Here is an 18,037-nt window from a genome sequence, read left to right as displayed (position 1 = left end):
CAACTGTGACATATACTTTGAACACTTTTTTGAATTGTTTTCCTCTTTACAGTATTCATATGTTTCTTTTGCAATAATAAATGCTGTATATATGGTATATACATACTCTCTATATGTACATACACTCATATATCTATATCTGTGTGAGGATTAGTACTAATTATAATTTTCCTAATTTACGTATAAATCTCAGTGGAACATCCACTTGAGCACATAACACATTAAGTGGCGTCACAAATCAGACTGCGATGGGGTTCCACGTGACTGCCAGGCAACAGGGATGGGGTGCTCACTTTCCTACATTACCATGATTTACCTCGCTGGTCCACATCTGGTACAGGAAAACAACTAGCTTCAGTGTTGAGACAGAAGCCAAATGGAAAATTTGAAAATGGTTGGAGGGTTAGAGGATATAGTGAGATCGAATCTTAGGCAAGGAGGAAGAAAGGCTAAAGTTCCAATGATGAGAAAAACAAAACACAAAAATAAAGTGTAAAGGTGCTGGCTGTCACCTTTGATTTTGCTCTCTGTGCTGATGTGTGTGTCAGCAGCTTCTTACAAGAGTGGGAGGTGAATGGGGAAGAAACAGTCTGGACTTTCGTTTATTGAATGCAGCTTTCGCTGGTCACATTGCAACTCAATACAAACAGCCCAGCAGAGGGTAGGGCATTAACTCTTGCTCTCATCAATGTAAACACAACATTAATATTGAAGATTAAAGAAAATGGGTAAAAAGTCCAGTGTCTCCTTAATCTGTGTAACGGTGAAGGTGCTTGCCGACGCTTGGACAGGTCCCAAAGGGAGACAGAGGTCGTCACCTCTCCCTGTCCACAAGGAATCAGGCAAGAACATGTAGAAACCCAATTGTGTTCTTCCTGCAGGTCTCTAAATGGACACATGAACTTTCAGAATTGAGCTTCTGTGAATTATTAAAGTTCTCCTAAAGGCCTGAGAGGTTCGTACCTTTCATATGTATTGAAACAGTTCCTTCAAAGCCCTTTCCCCATGAATCAGTCAATGCCAATAGAAAAGATGACCAGTGTAAAACACTTGGCCCTCATACTTCCACAGTCCCCACTGTAGCTCCTGGATTCTGGAGAGTAGGGAATTCAAAGTCATGGGAGCCTTGGTGACAATCCTGAAGAAGCTGCCCATGTTCAAATATTGGCTGAAGACTCTTGTCCTCCTTGCTGGGCCACTGCTGATGGAGGGACACGGGTTGAGGCAGCTGATTTTCCTTTAGAGGCTTAAAGGATCAGATGTTCTATTTTGGATTCCCAGACTAAAAACAAAAACAAAAATCCCCCAAACCAAAAAAAAAAAAAAAAAATCAAAACAAAACAAGAGTGACTTTGAGAATAAAAAACTAATTAACCCCACCTCCACCTCCAGTCCTTCCAGATACAACATTCCCATGGGTCGTGGGAACATTTCGACCAACATTTCCAAATGGTCGGTTCAGATCACTGGTTTGCCCTCCCCCTGGATACCCAACTACATCACAGGGTGAAGAAGACAGTTTCCTCTGAATAAAGAGGCAATTTTATTTTTATTTCCTGGGATGACTAACTCCCAGCCCTCTGACTTCCCTTGCTCCCCAGCTGTGATGGGGAGCATAATTATTAAAAAGCAACTGGAACGTCCTAAAGCCCTGACTTGGTTTTGTGGCTCTGGGGTAAGACGATAACACCTTCACTCCCTCTCACCCCTCTCTGTCCCATTCTTGAAGAGACTTGCACGGGTGGGCTGTTTTTCCACACTCCGCGAATGCTGGGTTGTGGGGCAGAGATGTTGGCTGGATACTCGTCCAAGATCCCTGTAGTGAGGGCAGCTTTGTTGGGCCAAAGAGAGAAATAAAAACAAACCAAAAAGGCATTGCTCCATTTGGAGGTTGAAGGCTGAGCCCCAAACAGCGAGCAGCTCTCCCCTGCAGCATGGTTCTCCCTGGTAGTGGGCTTCTTGATGCTAGCTGTTGTTCTCGGCCGTGAGATATTTCAGGGCAGCAAAGCCATAGCGGCGGGACATGTCCTGCTGAAACTCTTCCTTCAGGGTTTTGAGACAGATGCGGTATTGCTTGTTGGAACGGAACTTAGTGATGTCGAAGCTGGGGGCATGAGGCATGTGGATCATGTAGGCGTTGGGCAGCACGATGAATTCATATTCCTGGAAGAAGACGAGAGAGGCGTGAGGACGTGCCAGAGCGCTCGGTGATGGACGGGGAGGGCCCGTGTGAAAGAGCGAATGACTAAGCAGCTGAATGAGCTGGAAAATGACCAACCAGCAGGACAGCGCAGCAGCTCTGGAGTGGGACAATAGTTCAAAGCTACTCCCATGACCCTGGACAAAACACTTGACTTCTCTGAGCCTTCATTTTCTCATCTATAAAGTGAAAATAACAATATCTACCTTGAAGGATGACCCTGAGGATGAAACTAACAATGTATGGCTAGTGCTGAGCAGAGCTCCGGGCCCACAGAAAGCTCTTGAGAAATGTGAGCTCACACTCTAGGGTGACACACATCATGGGACATTGTCTTGCTCAACTGACCAACATCTGTTTATGTGATTCCTCATAGGACTTGATGAGAAGTGACAGCCTCAGCAGATTGGTATAAGAGAGGGGACAAAAAAAGAATAAAAGATGACAATGAAAGCAAATGTTCCACGGGACTGAAGCTCATCGAGAACAAAACCCTCCCTGACACATCCTTATTTCAAGCCACGCCCTCATACAGTATTCTCAATGGGGCAGAATATAGATAAATACTCAGATCACAAATAAAAGGCCCCTGAATAGCCAAAGCAAGTGACACAAACTTAGGAGATGTAACTCAGAGGAGAAGCCTGCACACTTTCACGCAGATCTATTCGTTCTGATTTTGGACATAAAGTCTGACAAGCTTTGGTCACCTAGTTTCCCAGCCCAGAGCAGATGAGATTAAAGGGACACTCAGGATGGGGCAAGGCAGCTGTTGCAGACGGAAGAATATGAACAGCAGCAAGACACGACAGCTGACGGTGAGGAGTGAGAAAAACCGGGAAAAGAAAATGCAAGAACTCCCAGAGCTTAGCTGTCTGGGACGTTTCATGTAGGGACAAAGCACCCTACCAATGCCACTAGCCCCTGTGGGTGTGGCTGTATCACCAGTCAGGTGTACACTCATTATTTCTTTATATCACTGGGAAGGGTAAAATTACGTCTGGCAAGTGCAACCAGCAAAGAAAGGAAAACACGCAACAAACAAGAGTTTTCAAGAGTTCTCTCAAAACTGTCTAAAACAAACAAAGCCCAGGCCTCAGTGCTGGAAAAACTAACCTTCCCTGAGCTACCACCCCATAACATTGCTGGACATGTGAATATTACATTTCTTTTCCTTCAAGCAGAAGCTGAGGCAGATGAAACAGTGCTGCGTGTGAGCAGCGCTGGGCTCCCTCCGGGTGTTACTGAAAATACAGACACAAAAGGCCATGCTTTCTGTTGTGAAATATGGACACCATTCCACAACCTTCTATGTACATCAGTGGTTCTCAGCCCTAGTGGTACCTGGCCATGCCCATTCATTTAGAGACTGTCTATGTCTACCACTGAACTATGGCGGCACAGTTGAGGAGTTGAAAAGGAGACCTGTGGGCCCCACAAAGCCCTGAATACTATTTGGTCCTTTACAGAAAAAGTTTGCTGGCCCCTGGTTTCACCCATCAGAATTCTGCAAATTTCTTTCAAAGTAGGTGCTCAGTAAGTACTACTGGAATGAATGAAGGGGTTCATGACTAAATACAGCCTAGAAATCACTGCTTTTTTAGTTAACGGGTAGAACAATTAGCTGCATCTGAGCAGCATGCCTTGTGCCATTTACATGGAACTCTTATTTTCTGTGTCAATGACATAACTCGAAGCCCAAGGGACAAATGGTCATCTCTTGCTTGTCTTCATCATGGAGCTGGGTGAGGATGTGTGTCGGGGGTGAAATGGTTTGTCTCAGGAAACACATTTGCCTGGGTCCTGGCCAGGAATCCAACTGCTATCCAAGGGCAGAGGAAAGTGCAACAGTTCTGGATCCACAGCCCTGAGGTTTAACACTGCCATGTCCTCACTCTAGTCCATGAACATATCATGTCCCCCCTTAGGTCTCTGCTTTCTTGTCTCCAAGGTCCCTTTTCAGCTCTAAGATCTAGGCTGCCCCCTTCCCACCTCCCCCAGCACCAGGTGGATGTTCTGTTCGTCTCACCTGCGCATCTAGTTCCATGATATGGGCCACCTTGTTCCAGCCAAAGCCCACAAACCTCCGGTCGTACTCAGGGCAGTCACGTCTCACAACAACATATGGCTCGAAATCGGCCTCCCACTCAACCCGGTAAGGCGTGGTAGCAGTCCGCCACTTGGCGAAATTTGTGGGTGCGTGGCCTTTCGTCCAGACGTGGTACCTGGGACACACAGAATAAAGTTATTGGGTGGAGGGAAGGAGGTTGAGCTTTCCATACGCTACTGATTTGGAGGAAGAAGAGGTACATGCTGATACAGTCCTAGTTGTGGGTTGAATTGTGTCCCCCCAAAGGCATTGTTCGAGTTCTACTTCCCAGTACCTGTGAATGTGACCTATTTGAAAATATAATCTTTGCAGATATAATCAAGTTAAAATGAGATCACAGTGGATTAGGGTGGGCCCTAAATCCAATAGGACTGGTTCCTTATAAGAGGAAAATTTGGATACAGAGACACACAGAGAGAATACCACATAAGGATGTAGGCAGAGGTTGGAGTGATGGGCACGTCTGTAAGCTGAGGAATGCCAAGGATTGCTGGAAACCACCAGAAAGGCAGCAGAAAGAGGCAAGGATGGATTCTTCTCTAGAGCCCTGGGAGGAAGCATGGACCTTCTGACACCTTGATTTTGGACTTTTGGCCTCCAGAATTGTGATAATAAATTCCTGGGTTAAGCCGTGAGTTTGTCATACTTTGTTACGGCAGCCCTGGAAAACTAATACAGTCCATTATCTGTATACTTCACCGACAAGGAGCTTCTCACTATGCAAAGGTAAGTGAACTGAAGTGCTCTGGATCATTTAAGGGAAATACTGCAGGTTGGTGGCATCGTGGCTACTCCTACCAGAGACCACTGTAGTGGAAGGAAGCCTAGGATGACCCTCGATGACCCTCTGTGGCCCTCACCCTCATACAATGTTCTCCCACTTGAGGCAGACCCTGCAAGGGTGATATCACTCCTGGTATTAAGTTACATCACATGGATTTTTGTAGATATAATTAAGGTTACTAATCAGTTGATTTTGGATTAATTAGAAGGGAGATTACTGAGGTGGGCCTGACCTAGTCATTGAACCTTTAGACCTGGATCTAGAAGAAAGGAAAGAGCCCTGTTGTGAGCAGCCCATGGGGGCCACACGGCAAAGAACTGGACTCCAGGAGCTGGGAGCCATCCCCGACCAAAAGCCAGCAGGAAAGTGAGGCCTCAGCCCTACTATTGCATGGAGAAGAATTCTGCCAACGGCCAGTGAGCTAGGAGGAGGACCACATGCCCTTGAGAACAAGGGCAGCTCTGCTGACACCTGGATTACAGCCCAGTGAGAACCTGAGTGGAGAATCCAGCCAGGCCATGCCCAGACCTCTGACCCCCAGAGACTGTGAGATCATAAATTTGCATTGTTTTAAGCTGCTATGTTGTGGTCATTTGTTATATAGCAATAGCAAATAAATAACAACCATATACCAATAATAAGCAGCAGCTAATATTTATTAATGACTTATTATGTATTGTGATTACTTAAAAAGCTATACAGTCATGCACTGCATAATATGTTTTGGTCAACAAAGGACCGTGTAAATGACAGTCGTGCTGTAAGATTATAAGGGAGCTGAAAAATTACTATCGCCTAGTGATGGCATAGCTGTCATAATGTCACAGCACGATGCATTACTCATGTAGGAGCAATAGGCTATACCATAGAGCCTAAGTGTGTTGTGGGCTGTAGGTTTGTGTAAGTACATCTAGGTTAGTGTAAGTACATGCCAGGATGTTTGCACAGTGACGAAATCTCCTAATGACGTCTAATTTCTCAGGACGTATCTCTGTCGTTAAGCAACGTTTAACTGTGTATTGTTCTAAGTTCTTACAAATTACCCAACATCAAGTTACAGATAGTAAGTGGGGGGCTGGGCTTCAAACCCAGGCAGCCTGGCTCAAGGGCCAGGATCCTCCACCACGTGCTGGCTTACCTCGCTTTCATGTCACTGTCCCCCACACTCTCTGGCATATAGAAATAGCATTCACTGAGGGCACACTAAATTGAGTGTGTAAATAAATGAGTAATCTAAAAACGTGAGAGGTACCTAAGACAGAGGGCAGTGAGTGGGACAGGAACATGCCTGTGGAAGCTACAGAGAGACGTGGGAGCTGGGAGTCTAACGCAGCAGCAGGCAGGGCCTGGGGGAAAGGTGTTAGGCAAACATTATCTACAGCTAGAAAGAAAAGCTTCAGGAAATGAAAGAAAGACAGGGAGGGTGGGAACCCAACAGCTCAGCAGTACAAAGAAAGGAAACAAGCCCTAGGTTTCATCTCATCCGTGGGGAAGGCTCCCTAAAGCAGGAAAAGCTTTGCCTGAGAGTGAGTGTTCCATGAGGCTTATGGAGCCCCTCTGGGGGGAACACAAGTGCTTCTGTATTTTGCTCTCACTACCAAGCCTGGACTTCCCCCAGATCTTTGGGGGACTGTCCAGTGTGGCTGAACGGGCACTGGCCAAAAGGTGGACTTTCATGAAGTTGTGCTGTTGAGTGAGAGGGCCAGGCTGGGGGAGGGCAGGGACCTGAACCTCAGCTCCATCAGTGTGGCAACTTCCAACACCAAGGCCACTTACACAGAAGAAAAATGAAAGGTTGAGCAATGCCACTTTAATGGCGTGTGAAAAAGAGGGATATTGAGAGAGATGTCAATTTCAGGTCTGATCCAAAAATGAGGCTGAGCTGCAGTTGATCTTTCATTTGTGCACTTGCTGAACAGGCAGTCTCGACACCTGACACTTTTGACAGAGCTGGTGCAGCACGAGTGATGGCTGTGAATGTGTAGCAGGTTCCAAGCAGGGCACAGTGGAGCCATTGGGCCAGGGTTCAAATCCCACCTCTGTCACTTAGGAGCTAAGGACCTTGCACAAGAAAGTACTTTAGCCCTTAGTTCCCTCCTGTGTTAGGAGCTTGAACTGCCAAGGAGCTTCAATTAAAAAATGTACAGAGCCTGGCACAGTACTGGCACGCAGAAGGAACTTAAAAACGCTCGTTCCCTAATAAGCAGTTTAGGAAAGTGGTTAACAACAATGGCTCTGGAGGCAGCCTGCCTGGGTTTGAATTCTGTCATTCAACAGGTGCAGACACATTAACTACCCTGTACCTTTCTTTCCTTCTCTTGGTATAATGAAGATAATAATAATACCTACTTATGGATTTATGATGATTAAGTGAATTCATATAAAGTACTCACAGCAGTCTCTGATGTACAGTGATTACTGCCTCCTAGATATGATGTCAATTTACAGTGGTCTTGCTCTCGGTGATATCGGTATGTTGATAGCCATTTTATTTATCTTCCATCTTTAGACTCTAAACTGCTGGCCTATTATAATGTGAAAAGGAGGAAAAAAGAGAGGGGTACAGCAGGGACAGCTGGGTCAATTGGAATATTGACAGCACGCCAAATGGCAGGTGGCAGAGGACAGTGCAGTTACAATGAACTTGCCATTAAAATAAGCCACAGCTTGAAAATGACCCACGGAACCCACTGTCAGTCCAGTTGACAGTGGACTTCAGAGCTTGCTCTCTGAGACCAGCAATACCAGGTAGCCTCAAAATAAAGAAAAAATATGATGATGAGAGAGGTTTCCTGGGCACACCTTACAGGATGCTACTGAGCAGAAGAGATTTAGGGCACTTTGCTGTGAGCAGTGGTTCTCAAACTTGAGTGAACATCAAAGTCATCTAGCTCCAGTTTCTGATTTAGAAGGTCTGGGTGGGGCTTGGGACTTTGCATTTCTAACAAGCTCCCAGGTGATACTGAGGCTCCTGGTCCATGGACCACACTCTGAGAAGCACTACCATAGAGGACTTGCAGGGGTGCAGATGCTTTCTCATTCCAGGTGCAGTAGGGAGTAGATTTCAGATGCTTGGAGGCTTAAGTGTCCATTGTTTGGAGAGCAGGTGACAAAAGCAATTTCTTAGACGGAAGGTCTGTAATTTAGCACTTGGCATGGTGGCTTCCAATATGTTGGCCAGCGCAGCAATCATGGACACAGCAGGCCACACCCCAGCTCCCATGCCCTTGGACATGCATGAAATGAGTTTTCAAATCACCTGGGGATGGAGATAGAAGGAAGGATGCTTTGGAAGTTTACCAGGTGTTTAGCCATCAGGCTGTGGCGTGTGCAAAAGACTCAGACTAAGGTTTGGTCTTAAACTCTCAATTTCCAGGTTTGCAGGTGCAAATTTTACTCTGTATCTTCAAACATTGTTGTTAAGAAAATTCAGAACTTGTCAGTGGTCTGATGATATTCTGGTTAAGAACACAGTCTATGTGGTTCTTCAGACCTGGGCTGAATCCAGGCTCTGGCATTTACTGGCTGTGTGTCATTGAGTAAGTTATTTAACCTCTCAGAGCCTGAGTTTCTTTATCTATAAAATGGGGATAATAGTATCAGCCTCATCTACGAGGATTAAATATGCAGCCACAGTGCCTGGTACATGTTAAGCACTCAATAACTGATATTGTTATAATTTCTTTCTGAAAAGAAGAAAGGCATGGTTTGTAGGAGTATTCACTCTTCTAGGTCACATTCCAGAATTCTGGACAGAGGATGAAGGCTGGGGTTTCAGTCCTGGCTCCAGCAGGACCTCTCCACTTCTCAGTTTCTTCATCTGTATAAAATGTGAATTATTAAGTGAATAACCTACCTCTGAATTGTTAAGTGAATAACCTACCTCATACAGTTATTTTCACAAGATATAGTTTGTTTGTGAAAATCTTCCAGAAACTTCTAGAAGTTTAATAGTGGTATGAAAACATAAGTTATCATGAATGCAATCCTTTCAATAAAATTCAGGTTCAGCTTGCCTAGAAATATACAAGGAGGTCCTGGGAAAGTTCACGGAAAGATTTGTATTATCATTCAATTCCATTTTTCACCAACTTTCTGAACTATCTCATATGCTTTTTGGTGCAAAGGAAGAGTTGGCCATTATTTCTTTATTCAAAATGGAGGCCTCGCTTTACAATAGGAGCAGGTGGAAGCACTGGCTTTGCTCGATTAAGAGACCCAGCAGGACTCCTACTCCCCCCATCCTGCATCCCTAATGCTACACTTATCGGTGCAGCTTGTCCCCTGAAGGTGGAATCCATTTGTACCTGTGCAGTTATCTGTACAGATTCCTGGAGAGCTCTGGAGAGGTGGTGGCTCCCCTGCAACGTTCCTGCAGGACTTGGGGCCTGGGAAATGAGGGTCTTGTTTGCCACTGTCACTCGAGCAACAGGAAAAAGTCAGCTGCTACAATGGCTATGTGGAACTCTGGAGTCACCTGAATGACTCTAAGTTGTTGAAGTGACTCCTACGCACCCTGGACTGGACGGGCTCACAGAACAGACCGCTCACACCAAAAAGGAAAAGGAAAACCACCACCATGGTGCTAACAGAATGAAACCCACCTACCAAATGAATGAATGGGCAAGGACACGAGAGAGAGAACTGAGCTGGGAGACGCGAGCAGAAATCTAAACTGAGTTTAGAAAAAAGTCCAAAGAGAAGCTTAACCTTTCTCAAACATGCCTGTCCTTCCACCTGGACACATAGTATCCATCACCCACGTACAAAAAAAGCACAGGACATGGGGGTAGGGGAGAGAGACGATCCCAAGGACATTGGGACAAGCGGTGCTTTTTTCGGCCCTACAATGGACTAGCGTTAGCAAGAAACTTCTGGGCTAATGGCTTAGGTTTCTGGGTTTCCCAGGAGAGAAAAGGCCTACAGGCAACCCCAGAGGACAGCAGTGAGCCACTCACCTGAATGTGAACAGAGTCCCCATGTCCAGCATTGACAGCAACTCTGCTTTTGACTTGGGGAAAGAGAGCCGGTAGCGCAGCGTCTCGAACGCGGGGACGATCATTGCTTTCTTGGTGTTGGCGAGGTCAAGCTGGATGACAGACTTCCTGAAAAGAGGGGGCAGGCAGAGACAGGGTCCCAGTTAAGCCAGGTTCAGGCCTTTCCCCTGTGAGGGTGGGGTGGTAGTGAGTCGAGAGAAAGCCAAAGTCAACCTCTCAGTTTAACACAGGGACACTGAGGCCCAGGGAGGCAAAGCAGCCTGACAGATACCAGTGAGGAAGCCCAGAGTACAACTCCATTCTGCCGTCTCTGGGCCAGAGAGCTGAGTCTTCTTGGACTGTGAACAGATGGCAGGCCAGAGAGCAGGGACCCAGGGACCTTCCCGCAGGTTTGCAGCATGTGCCCCTGCCAGAGTCAGGCACAGAAGGAAGGTCTCAAAGGACTCATAGGGGTTGATTGACCCCTGGGCAGGTCAACCACCCCTACTGCACCACAGGCCACACAAGAGCAGGTGGACATAAGGCTGACAAGAGAATCATCTCGTCACCTCTCCCTGGGCATCTCCCATCTCTGTGACTCCTTAATTCCTGAATCCTTGGACCCAGAGGCTTTAGAGTAGCCAGAGCCAATTCATGCAGCGAGCACCTGGCTGGGAAAGACAGAACTCTGGGATCCCACCTGTTGATGCAAAGTTCTCCATCCTCTCAGTGACTCCCCCTCTGCACCTGGCCCTCTGCTCCGCTCTCAGTGACTCCCCCTCTGCACCTGGCCCTCTGCTCCGCTCTCAGTGACTCCCCCTCTGCACCTGGCCCTCTGCTCCACTCTCAGTGACTTCCCCTCTGCACCTGGCCCTCTGCTCCGCTCTCAGTGACTTCCCCTCTGCACCTGGCCCTCTGCTCCACTCTCAGTGACTCCCCCTCTGCACCTGGCCCTCTGCTCCACTCTCAGTGACTCCCCCTCTGCACCTGGCCCTCTGCTCCGCTCTCAGTGACTCCCCCTCTGCACCTGGCCCTCTGCTCCACTCTCAGTGACTTCCCCTCTGCACCTGGCCCTCTGCTCCACTCTCAGTGACTCCCCCTCTGCACCTGGCCCTCTGCTCCACTCTCAGTGACTTCCCCTCTGCACCTGGCCCTCTGCTCCGCTCTCAGTGACTTCCCCTCTGCACCTGGCCCTCTGCTCCGCTCTCAGTGACTTCCCCTCTGCACCTGGCCCTCTGCTCCACTCTCAGTGACTCCCCCTCTGCACCTGGCCCTCTGCTTCGCTCTCAGTGACTCCCCCTCTGCTCCGCTGTCAGTGACTCCCCCTCTGCACCTGACCTTCTGCTCTGTTCCTCTGAGACCCAGCTCCCTCCCTTTTGGATTTGTCTGCCATTTCCCAGCTCTGCAGCAACCATTTGGAAAGGGAGAAAGGCTCAGGGAGGGACATATAGCATGAGGCTCTTAATGAACACAGACTGGATTTGAATCCTGGCAATGCTACTTTATGAGTCCTGTCATTCTGGGCAAGTCATGTAGCATCTCACTACCTCAGCTTCCTCCTCCCTAAAATAGTGGCAATAACATCTCCCTCCTGGAGTTGCTGTGAAGACAGAACACTGCTTGGCACACCTGGCAGGTGGCAGGCCTGCGGTGACAAATGGTCACTATTACACTGCAGTGCTGTCATTACCCCTGGCTTGATCTTCTAGGATTTCCTCTGGCCATGACCTCGGTACTTAATTCTGGCTTTCTGCTCGGACGACTGACCCTTGGGTCTCAATGCCATCAGAGGCCATCTGCCTCTAGCTCTGAAATAAAGAAGGCAGCCTCCCTTGGGGTAATGGTAGGCACGGGAAGGCATTTTGGAAAACACTGGAAGAAGCAGCCCCCCACAGCCACACAATTGCTTACTGCTGTATTACTAAAGTCACTTCACTTGACAAAACTTTGAGCCTGTGCAGAAGCAGGGACTAGGGCTGGTCTGCCAAGATGCTACAAGGAGGTAACTATGTCAGCCCCAGCAGGTGTGGGACAAGAACAGAGTGGTGGTCCAAGAGGACCTCAGCAGGACTTGTATCAGTGCACAATGAGGGGTTATCAGGACCAGGTCAGAATAAGGACAGTTTTCTTAAGCCACCCTGGTTAAAGGGTCTCACCAGCTCCCAGTGCAGAGGGGGTGGTTGACAGATGGACTGAAAGTTCACTCTGGAACCCTATGAACACCATTTGTAGTTCACTCTTTATTATTATGCTTTAACTATATTCCAAATGACATACAGCCCTCATGTCAATACTTCAGAGGAGGTTTGTAAAGGATGACAGCAAGACAGAATGTCAGTGAGCTACACTTTGCCAGTCTGAAGGCCACAGGTTTGAGTTAGGCTGTCCTGGCCTGTGGTCCTCTCCCCTTCTGTGTCTGAACAGTAACGTCAGTTTTCAAACACCCCAGATGCCCTCGTCCATGGCCAAGCATTAGTGTCAGCCAGCATTCTTATATCAATCCTAGGTGGATACAGGCAGAGCTGGGCCTCTTTCCCCCAGGAAAGGTGTGTGTCTTATTTATCACTGCTGGGTGATGGGGATGGGACTTATGGGTCTAAAGAATATCCTTGGACCAAGATGGCAAAACCCCTGGAACCTCTGGGGAGTGGGGGAAGGTGTCCCAGTATTGGTGGGCAGTTGTTACTCATTCAGCAATCACTGAGCACCTACTGTGTGGCAGGCACTTGGAGATACAGGGTGAACAAAATAGCCCAAAGTCTCTGCCCACGGTTGTTGTAAATGCCCAGGGATGCTAAAAGCCTAAGGACAAGTATCTCTAAACTGTGGCCCAAGATTGCATTTGCAGCTGATTATTTTAAGATGTGAATGCTATTGAAATAGAGTGGGAAGCTGGGAGGGCTGGACTGTGAAGGGAACGGGCAGAGTGTATACACATATACTCAATAGATACAGAGATCTATAAACATGGATGTCTCCATACATGTCTCAATTTATTATTATAATCATGGTTATTACAGGAGATCCCTGCTCGAAAATAATTCCCCCTTCTATTGCACCTGTACAAAGGAGCAGGGCCCAGAGATCTGCCTGCCTTACCTGAACCTCTGGCCAGTGCAGGTTGGTTAAGGGGCAGACACCTGACCCAGCTAAGCCAATCAATTTCTTATTTTTAGAAACCTGAACAGAAATACAGAGATTGGGAAACCACATAGGTGACTTGCACTAATGTCAGACAACAGTCTAGAGGCTTCTGAACTACTGTTGTCGAGAAGCCCAGGGCTGCCCTGGTTAACTGCAGTCTCAGGCACTGGCTTTCCCAATTCTCCTGTGATTCTAAAGTCAGCTGCTATAATGGCTATGTGGAACTCTGTTAGTTCTACATAGATCTACCACCCGTCTGTTTTTTGTTTTGTTTTCCTTTGATTTCTTTTATTTTAATTAAGCTATCTAGCATTGGTTTCTGCTGCTTGCACCCAAACTGATCTATGGCAAGACCCAGGGTAAACAGACCTGGTAAGTAGCATGCCTTACAAATGTAGTCCAAACAAGCCTATTTCCCTCTGCATAGACAGCATCAGATTCTGAATTCCCTTTAATCTCGCTGAAATGCAAACTACCACGAAGATGAATTTGTCACTAGATAGGTCCATTTCAGACTCAGTTCAAGGAGGCTTCAATATTGATGTCTTGAAAGGGTCTCATTATGAAGTTGTTTCAGCAATAAAGTGGTTTCAGGGTACGGACTCTGGGCACACGTGTTTGCTGAGATGGTAATAACAGCCTTCTGCACTGTGCTGCGTTAGTAAGTCTTACCTCAGCTGGGGCCTGCTGACTCAGGAGTAAACAATTTGTTGGCATCATTTATCTGGAAAGTGAGTCCTGCACGAGATGGACTGTTTTAAGCACAGAATTTTCCAGGAGCAGAGGGGCAGTGTGACGAGTGAGAAAGCTGGGCTGGGAGCCCAGAAACCTGAGTTCTAGGTCCAGCCCTGACAAACTGAGTGACTTTGGGTCACTTCATTCATCTCTTGTAGATCGCTAAATCTAGACAATTAAAATGGAAGCTTTTGGAAGGCAGTCTGGTGTAGTGGTAATCAGACAAACCTGGCTTTTAGCTCTGATTCCACCAGAGCTGTCCTCTTGGAAAAGTTGCTTTAACCATTCTGAGTCTCGGAGTTCATGCGCCTGCACTGACTGAGTACATGAAGGTTGCTGCTCTAACAGTTAATTCTATGTGTGAACTGGGCTAGGCTAAGGTGCCCAGTGGCTTGGTCAAACACCAGTCTAGATGTTGTGTGAAGGCGTTTGGTAGATGGGATTAACATCTACAGTCAGTTAACTTTAAGGAAAGATTACCCTTAATTATGAGGGTGGCCGTCATTCAATCAGTTGAAAATCTTAAGATCAAAAACTGAGCTTTCCTGGAAAAGGAAACCTGCCTCAGGACCCTGACACAGAAACCTTGCCTGAGTTTCCAGCCTGCTGGCCTGCCCTGTGGATTTCAGACTTGCCAGCCCCCATAACTGTGTGAGCCTATTCCTTAAAATCTGTCTATATGTCTGTATCTGTCTGTATCTATCTCCTATTGGTTCTGTTTTTCGGGAGAGAGAACCCTGACTTGTTACATTGTTACATTGCCCTTGTTTCTTGTCCAAGATCCCTGCAAAAACATTCAGGATACTACTACAATATTTTAGATTGAGGAACTCTTAAAAGAAACTTGTAGGTATCTACCTAAATAACTCAGAACACTGCTGATGTAATGGAGAGCCCTGCAGACACAAGGGATTCAGAGCCATTCAGCTCTGGCTTCAAAACCCGCCTGTCCCTCTTCCTTATGACTTTGGGCACACTGTGCGACCTCTCCTGGGCATAGGTTCCCCATCTGTAAATAGAGATGATACATGCTTAGCTCTTATCTCTCAGGGTTCTACAGCCTAAGTTCTAGAGTCCGAGCATGAATAACTGATAAAGAAATTAGGCCCCATCCCCTTCTGTTGCTCAGCTTACTGGTGGCTCTGTGGCAAGAGAAAGGGCAGGTGCAGGAGGATTCTGCTTGCATCTAGGACAGAGCTGTGGCTGTCTATGGAGACAGAGCTTATTAGATCTCAGTCTCCAGCCAGCCCTTGAGTCCTTCCTCATGTCCAAAATAAGTCAGGTGTTCCTGACAGTCTGGAGGAGCCGACCAGCAGGGAAACCATGAGCTGGGTAGTTTGTCCTCAAAGTCCCTCAGACTTCTGTTCTGTGTATCTTTCCCCCTGAGCCCTTCCTCTTGACTCCCTCAAGTAAGCAAATATCCCTTTCTGCTCCCACCTGGGGTATTAGAGGTAAAATGTCTTGGACCAGGACAGTAGCAATGAAGCTGATGAGAACTGGCCTGGTTCTAGAGCCAACAGTATCTCCTCATCCACTGGATGCTGGGTGTGACAGAAGAGTAAAGGGTCACCCATGGCTTAAGGGTGAAGCAGCCACCAACTGAGCTGGTGGGGCAGGCTTTGGGGGTAAGATCGAGACTTTGGATTTGAATAGTTCATCTGAAATGTCTGTGAGAGAACTAAGTGGAGATGTTAAAGAGGCTGTTGGACATATGAGTGATACGGTCAAAGGAGAGGCCTGGGCTGGAGATATTTTGGGGATTAGTGGCAGACAGGTGGTATTCAAAGCCTTGAGACAAAGTCATCACCGAGGGAGTGAGGGTAGAAGAATGAGGGAATGAGGCAGCAATGGGGACTAGTGGGAGGGATCAATGAGGCTGAAGAACCATCAGGAGACTGTAATGTATTTCTATAAGGTATAAGAAAAAATTGTGCATCGTGAGGAGTTACTGCCAGTCAAATGTTGCTGAGAAGTCAAGCAAGATGAGAACCGGATTTACTGAGTTACTGCCAGTCAAATGTTGCTGAGAAGTCAAGCAAGATGAGAACCGGGGCTGACCATTGGACTTGGCAATGTGGAGATCACCGGTGGCTTCCTCTTTGATTGCTGGCACCTGGAATGGTAGCTGATGTACCAGCCAAGACCAGTAAACAGGTGGGTGTGAGGGCAATGGCCATTTAGAATGGCAGCCCCTAGTTCTGCAGAAAGAAACCAAGTCAACACAGGGCAGGTTTAGATCGCTTGTCAGGAACAGGATCTGTGATGACCTGCTGGCCTCTGTCCCTATCCCAAGGGCACGCTGGTGGTCAGATGAGGGGCTGGCTACTGTGGCAGAAGTAAGGATATTTGGTGAGGCCAGGATAACTAAGAGGGAAACTCCTATATGGCAAAAATACATGACCTTGTTGTAACAAGTATCTTTTTAGTAAAAAAAAGTTTAGTTTCATCTTAAGTGTCTAGAGGTTGGGAAAAATTAACCTACGTGGTCCAGAGGAGAGGAAATAAGTAAAACCCCATAACCGATACTTAACCCCTTCACAATGAAGTAGGAACTGGGAGAAGAGACTGTTGCTTTCTTGGAATCCCACTGTGGTCGCAACTTTCCTGAAAATAGGATCCAAGTTACTTGCCAGTTTCCACCAAAGGATTAACAACCTAACTCCTCTCTCTCTGTACTCTTATGCATTCTACCCTACCTGGCATTCCCTAAAATTCTTCCTCTCTCCCTAGGCTTAGGTACTGTGCTACGGTCTCAATGTGTCCCCCAAAATGGATGTGTTGTCAACTTATTTCCCAGTGCAACAGTGTCAAGAGGTGGGGTCTTTGGGAGGGCTCTGCCCCATGAGTAGAGTAATGCCATTATAAAAGGATGTGCTGGAGGGAGTCTCGGATCTCTCTGCCTTTCCACCTTCTGCCCTTTGAGGGCACAGCGTTCCTCCCATCTGGAGAACATAGTGTTCAAGGTGCCATCTTGAAAACCAGACCCTCACCAGACAACAAACCTGCTGGCGCCTGGACCTTGGACTTCCCAGCGTCCAGAACTGTGAGAAATAAATTTCTGTTCTTCTAAATTACCCAGTCTCAAGTATTTTGTTATAGCAGCACAAAACAGACTAAGACGTATTGCAAACCTAATTTGATGTCATCTTCAGGAAAACAAAATTAGAAAAACAATCTCCTATTGATGTAAAGAAAAATGAGAAAGCACAATTGAGTTTAAACAGGAACGAATGGTTTTGGAATTATCTTCTGTTTGGGTATGTCTATTGTGGGGGTGTGGAGAATTCAAATAGCTGCGGGGCCAGGCGGGCAATGTGAATGAGTGGGGTGGCTGAGGGGACAGGGCAGGCAGGATGATCAATGGCTGCAGACACCAGGCTTCAGTGCTGGGGAGACAAAAGGTAGGGGGAGGGCAGGGGACCGGATAAACTGGGGAGCCACGCCCAGCAGAATGGGGGCAGCTGCTCCTCTATTCCAGCTGTGTGGCTGCCCTGTGGGACTGTGGCCACACACTCTGATAGTTCAAGAGGAGCCAACTAAAATTATATTCAACATATTTGAGGGCTGGATATCTCCCGTGAGATGCCAATTTAAAGGGAAGCGCAACAGTGAGAAAAAGAGCAAAATCTTTTAAATCAGATGATGCAGATTCCATCTTAACTCCACCACTTCACTAATTGTGTAATCACAGCAATTTTCTTAACTCTCTGGGCTCTTGATTTCTTATCTTGATAATAATAAATACTTTATGGACTTGGTGATTAAGAGAACTAAGATAATACATTAATTAATTAATATTAATGAAGCCAGACATGTAGATATCGGGTACAAAGCTGAATGGACACACACAGCCTCTGTCTGCATGGACCTCAAAGTGTAGGGAGGAGGAACACAGAAGTGGGGGCTGAGTACACAGTCGTGGAGGGTTTCCCATCACCAATCTCGTTCTGACCAAGAAGCAGGAGTTAGACAGTCAGAAGAGGGCATTCTAGGTATTTGAAAAGCTCTGGAAACAAGAAAGCATATAGGATTTGGGGGAAATGAATTCTTAGAGTATGCCGGGGACATGGCAGGTGGCCACTCACTCA

At 47.0% G+C, this 18,037-nt stretch overlaps 1 protein-coding gene across 6 annotated transcripts in view; it reads right to left on the bottom strand.

Moving 5' to 3' along the window:
* Positions 1 to 584: 584 nt before the first annotated feature.
* LARGE1 (LARGE xylosyl- and glucuronyltransferase 1) overlaps positions 585 to 18,037 on the bottom strand; it is a 538,741-nt gene continuing 521,288 nt past the window's right edge. For all 6 annotated transcript variants that reach the window (XM_063074931.1, XM_063074936.1, XM_063074933.1 and 3 more), the window contains 3 exons: positions 10,053 to 10,199; positions 4,230 to 4,425; positions 585 to 2,163 (listed from right to left, as the gene is read on the bottom strand). In XM_063074931.1, coding sequence (XP_062931001.1) covers positions 1,966 to 2,163; positions 4,230 to 4,425; positions 10,053 to 10,199 — 541 coding nt within the window. In that variant the 3' untranslated portion in view covers positions 585 to 1,965. The remainder of the gene's footprint in view (positions 2,164 to 4,229; positions 4,426 to 10,052; positions 10,200 to 18,037) is intronic.

This window comes from Cynocephalus volans, chromosome 12 (genome assembly GCF_027409185.1).
Source record: "Cynocephalus volans isolate mCynVol1 chromosome 12, mCynVol1.pri, whole genome shotgun sequence".
Lineage (NCBI taxonomy): Eukaryota > Metazoa > Chordata > Mammalia > Dermoptera > Cynocephalidae > Cynocephalus > Cynocephalus volans.
Note: the sequence above shows the minus strand (reverse complement) of the source record. Positions and strands in the feature narration are given on the sequence as shown.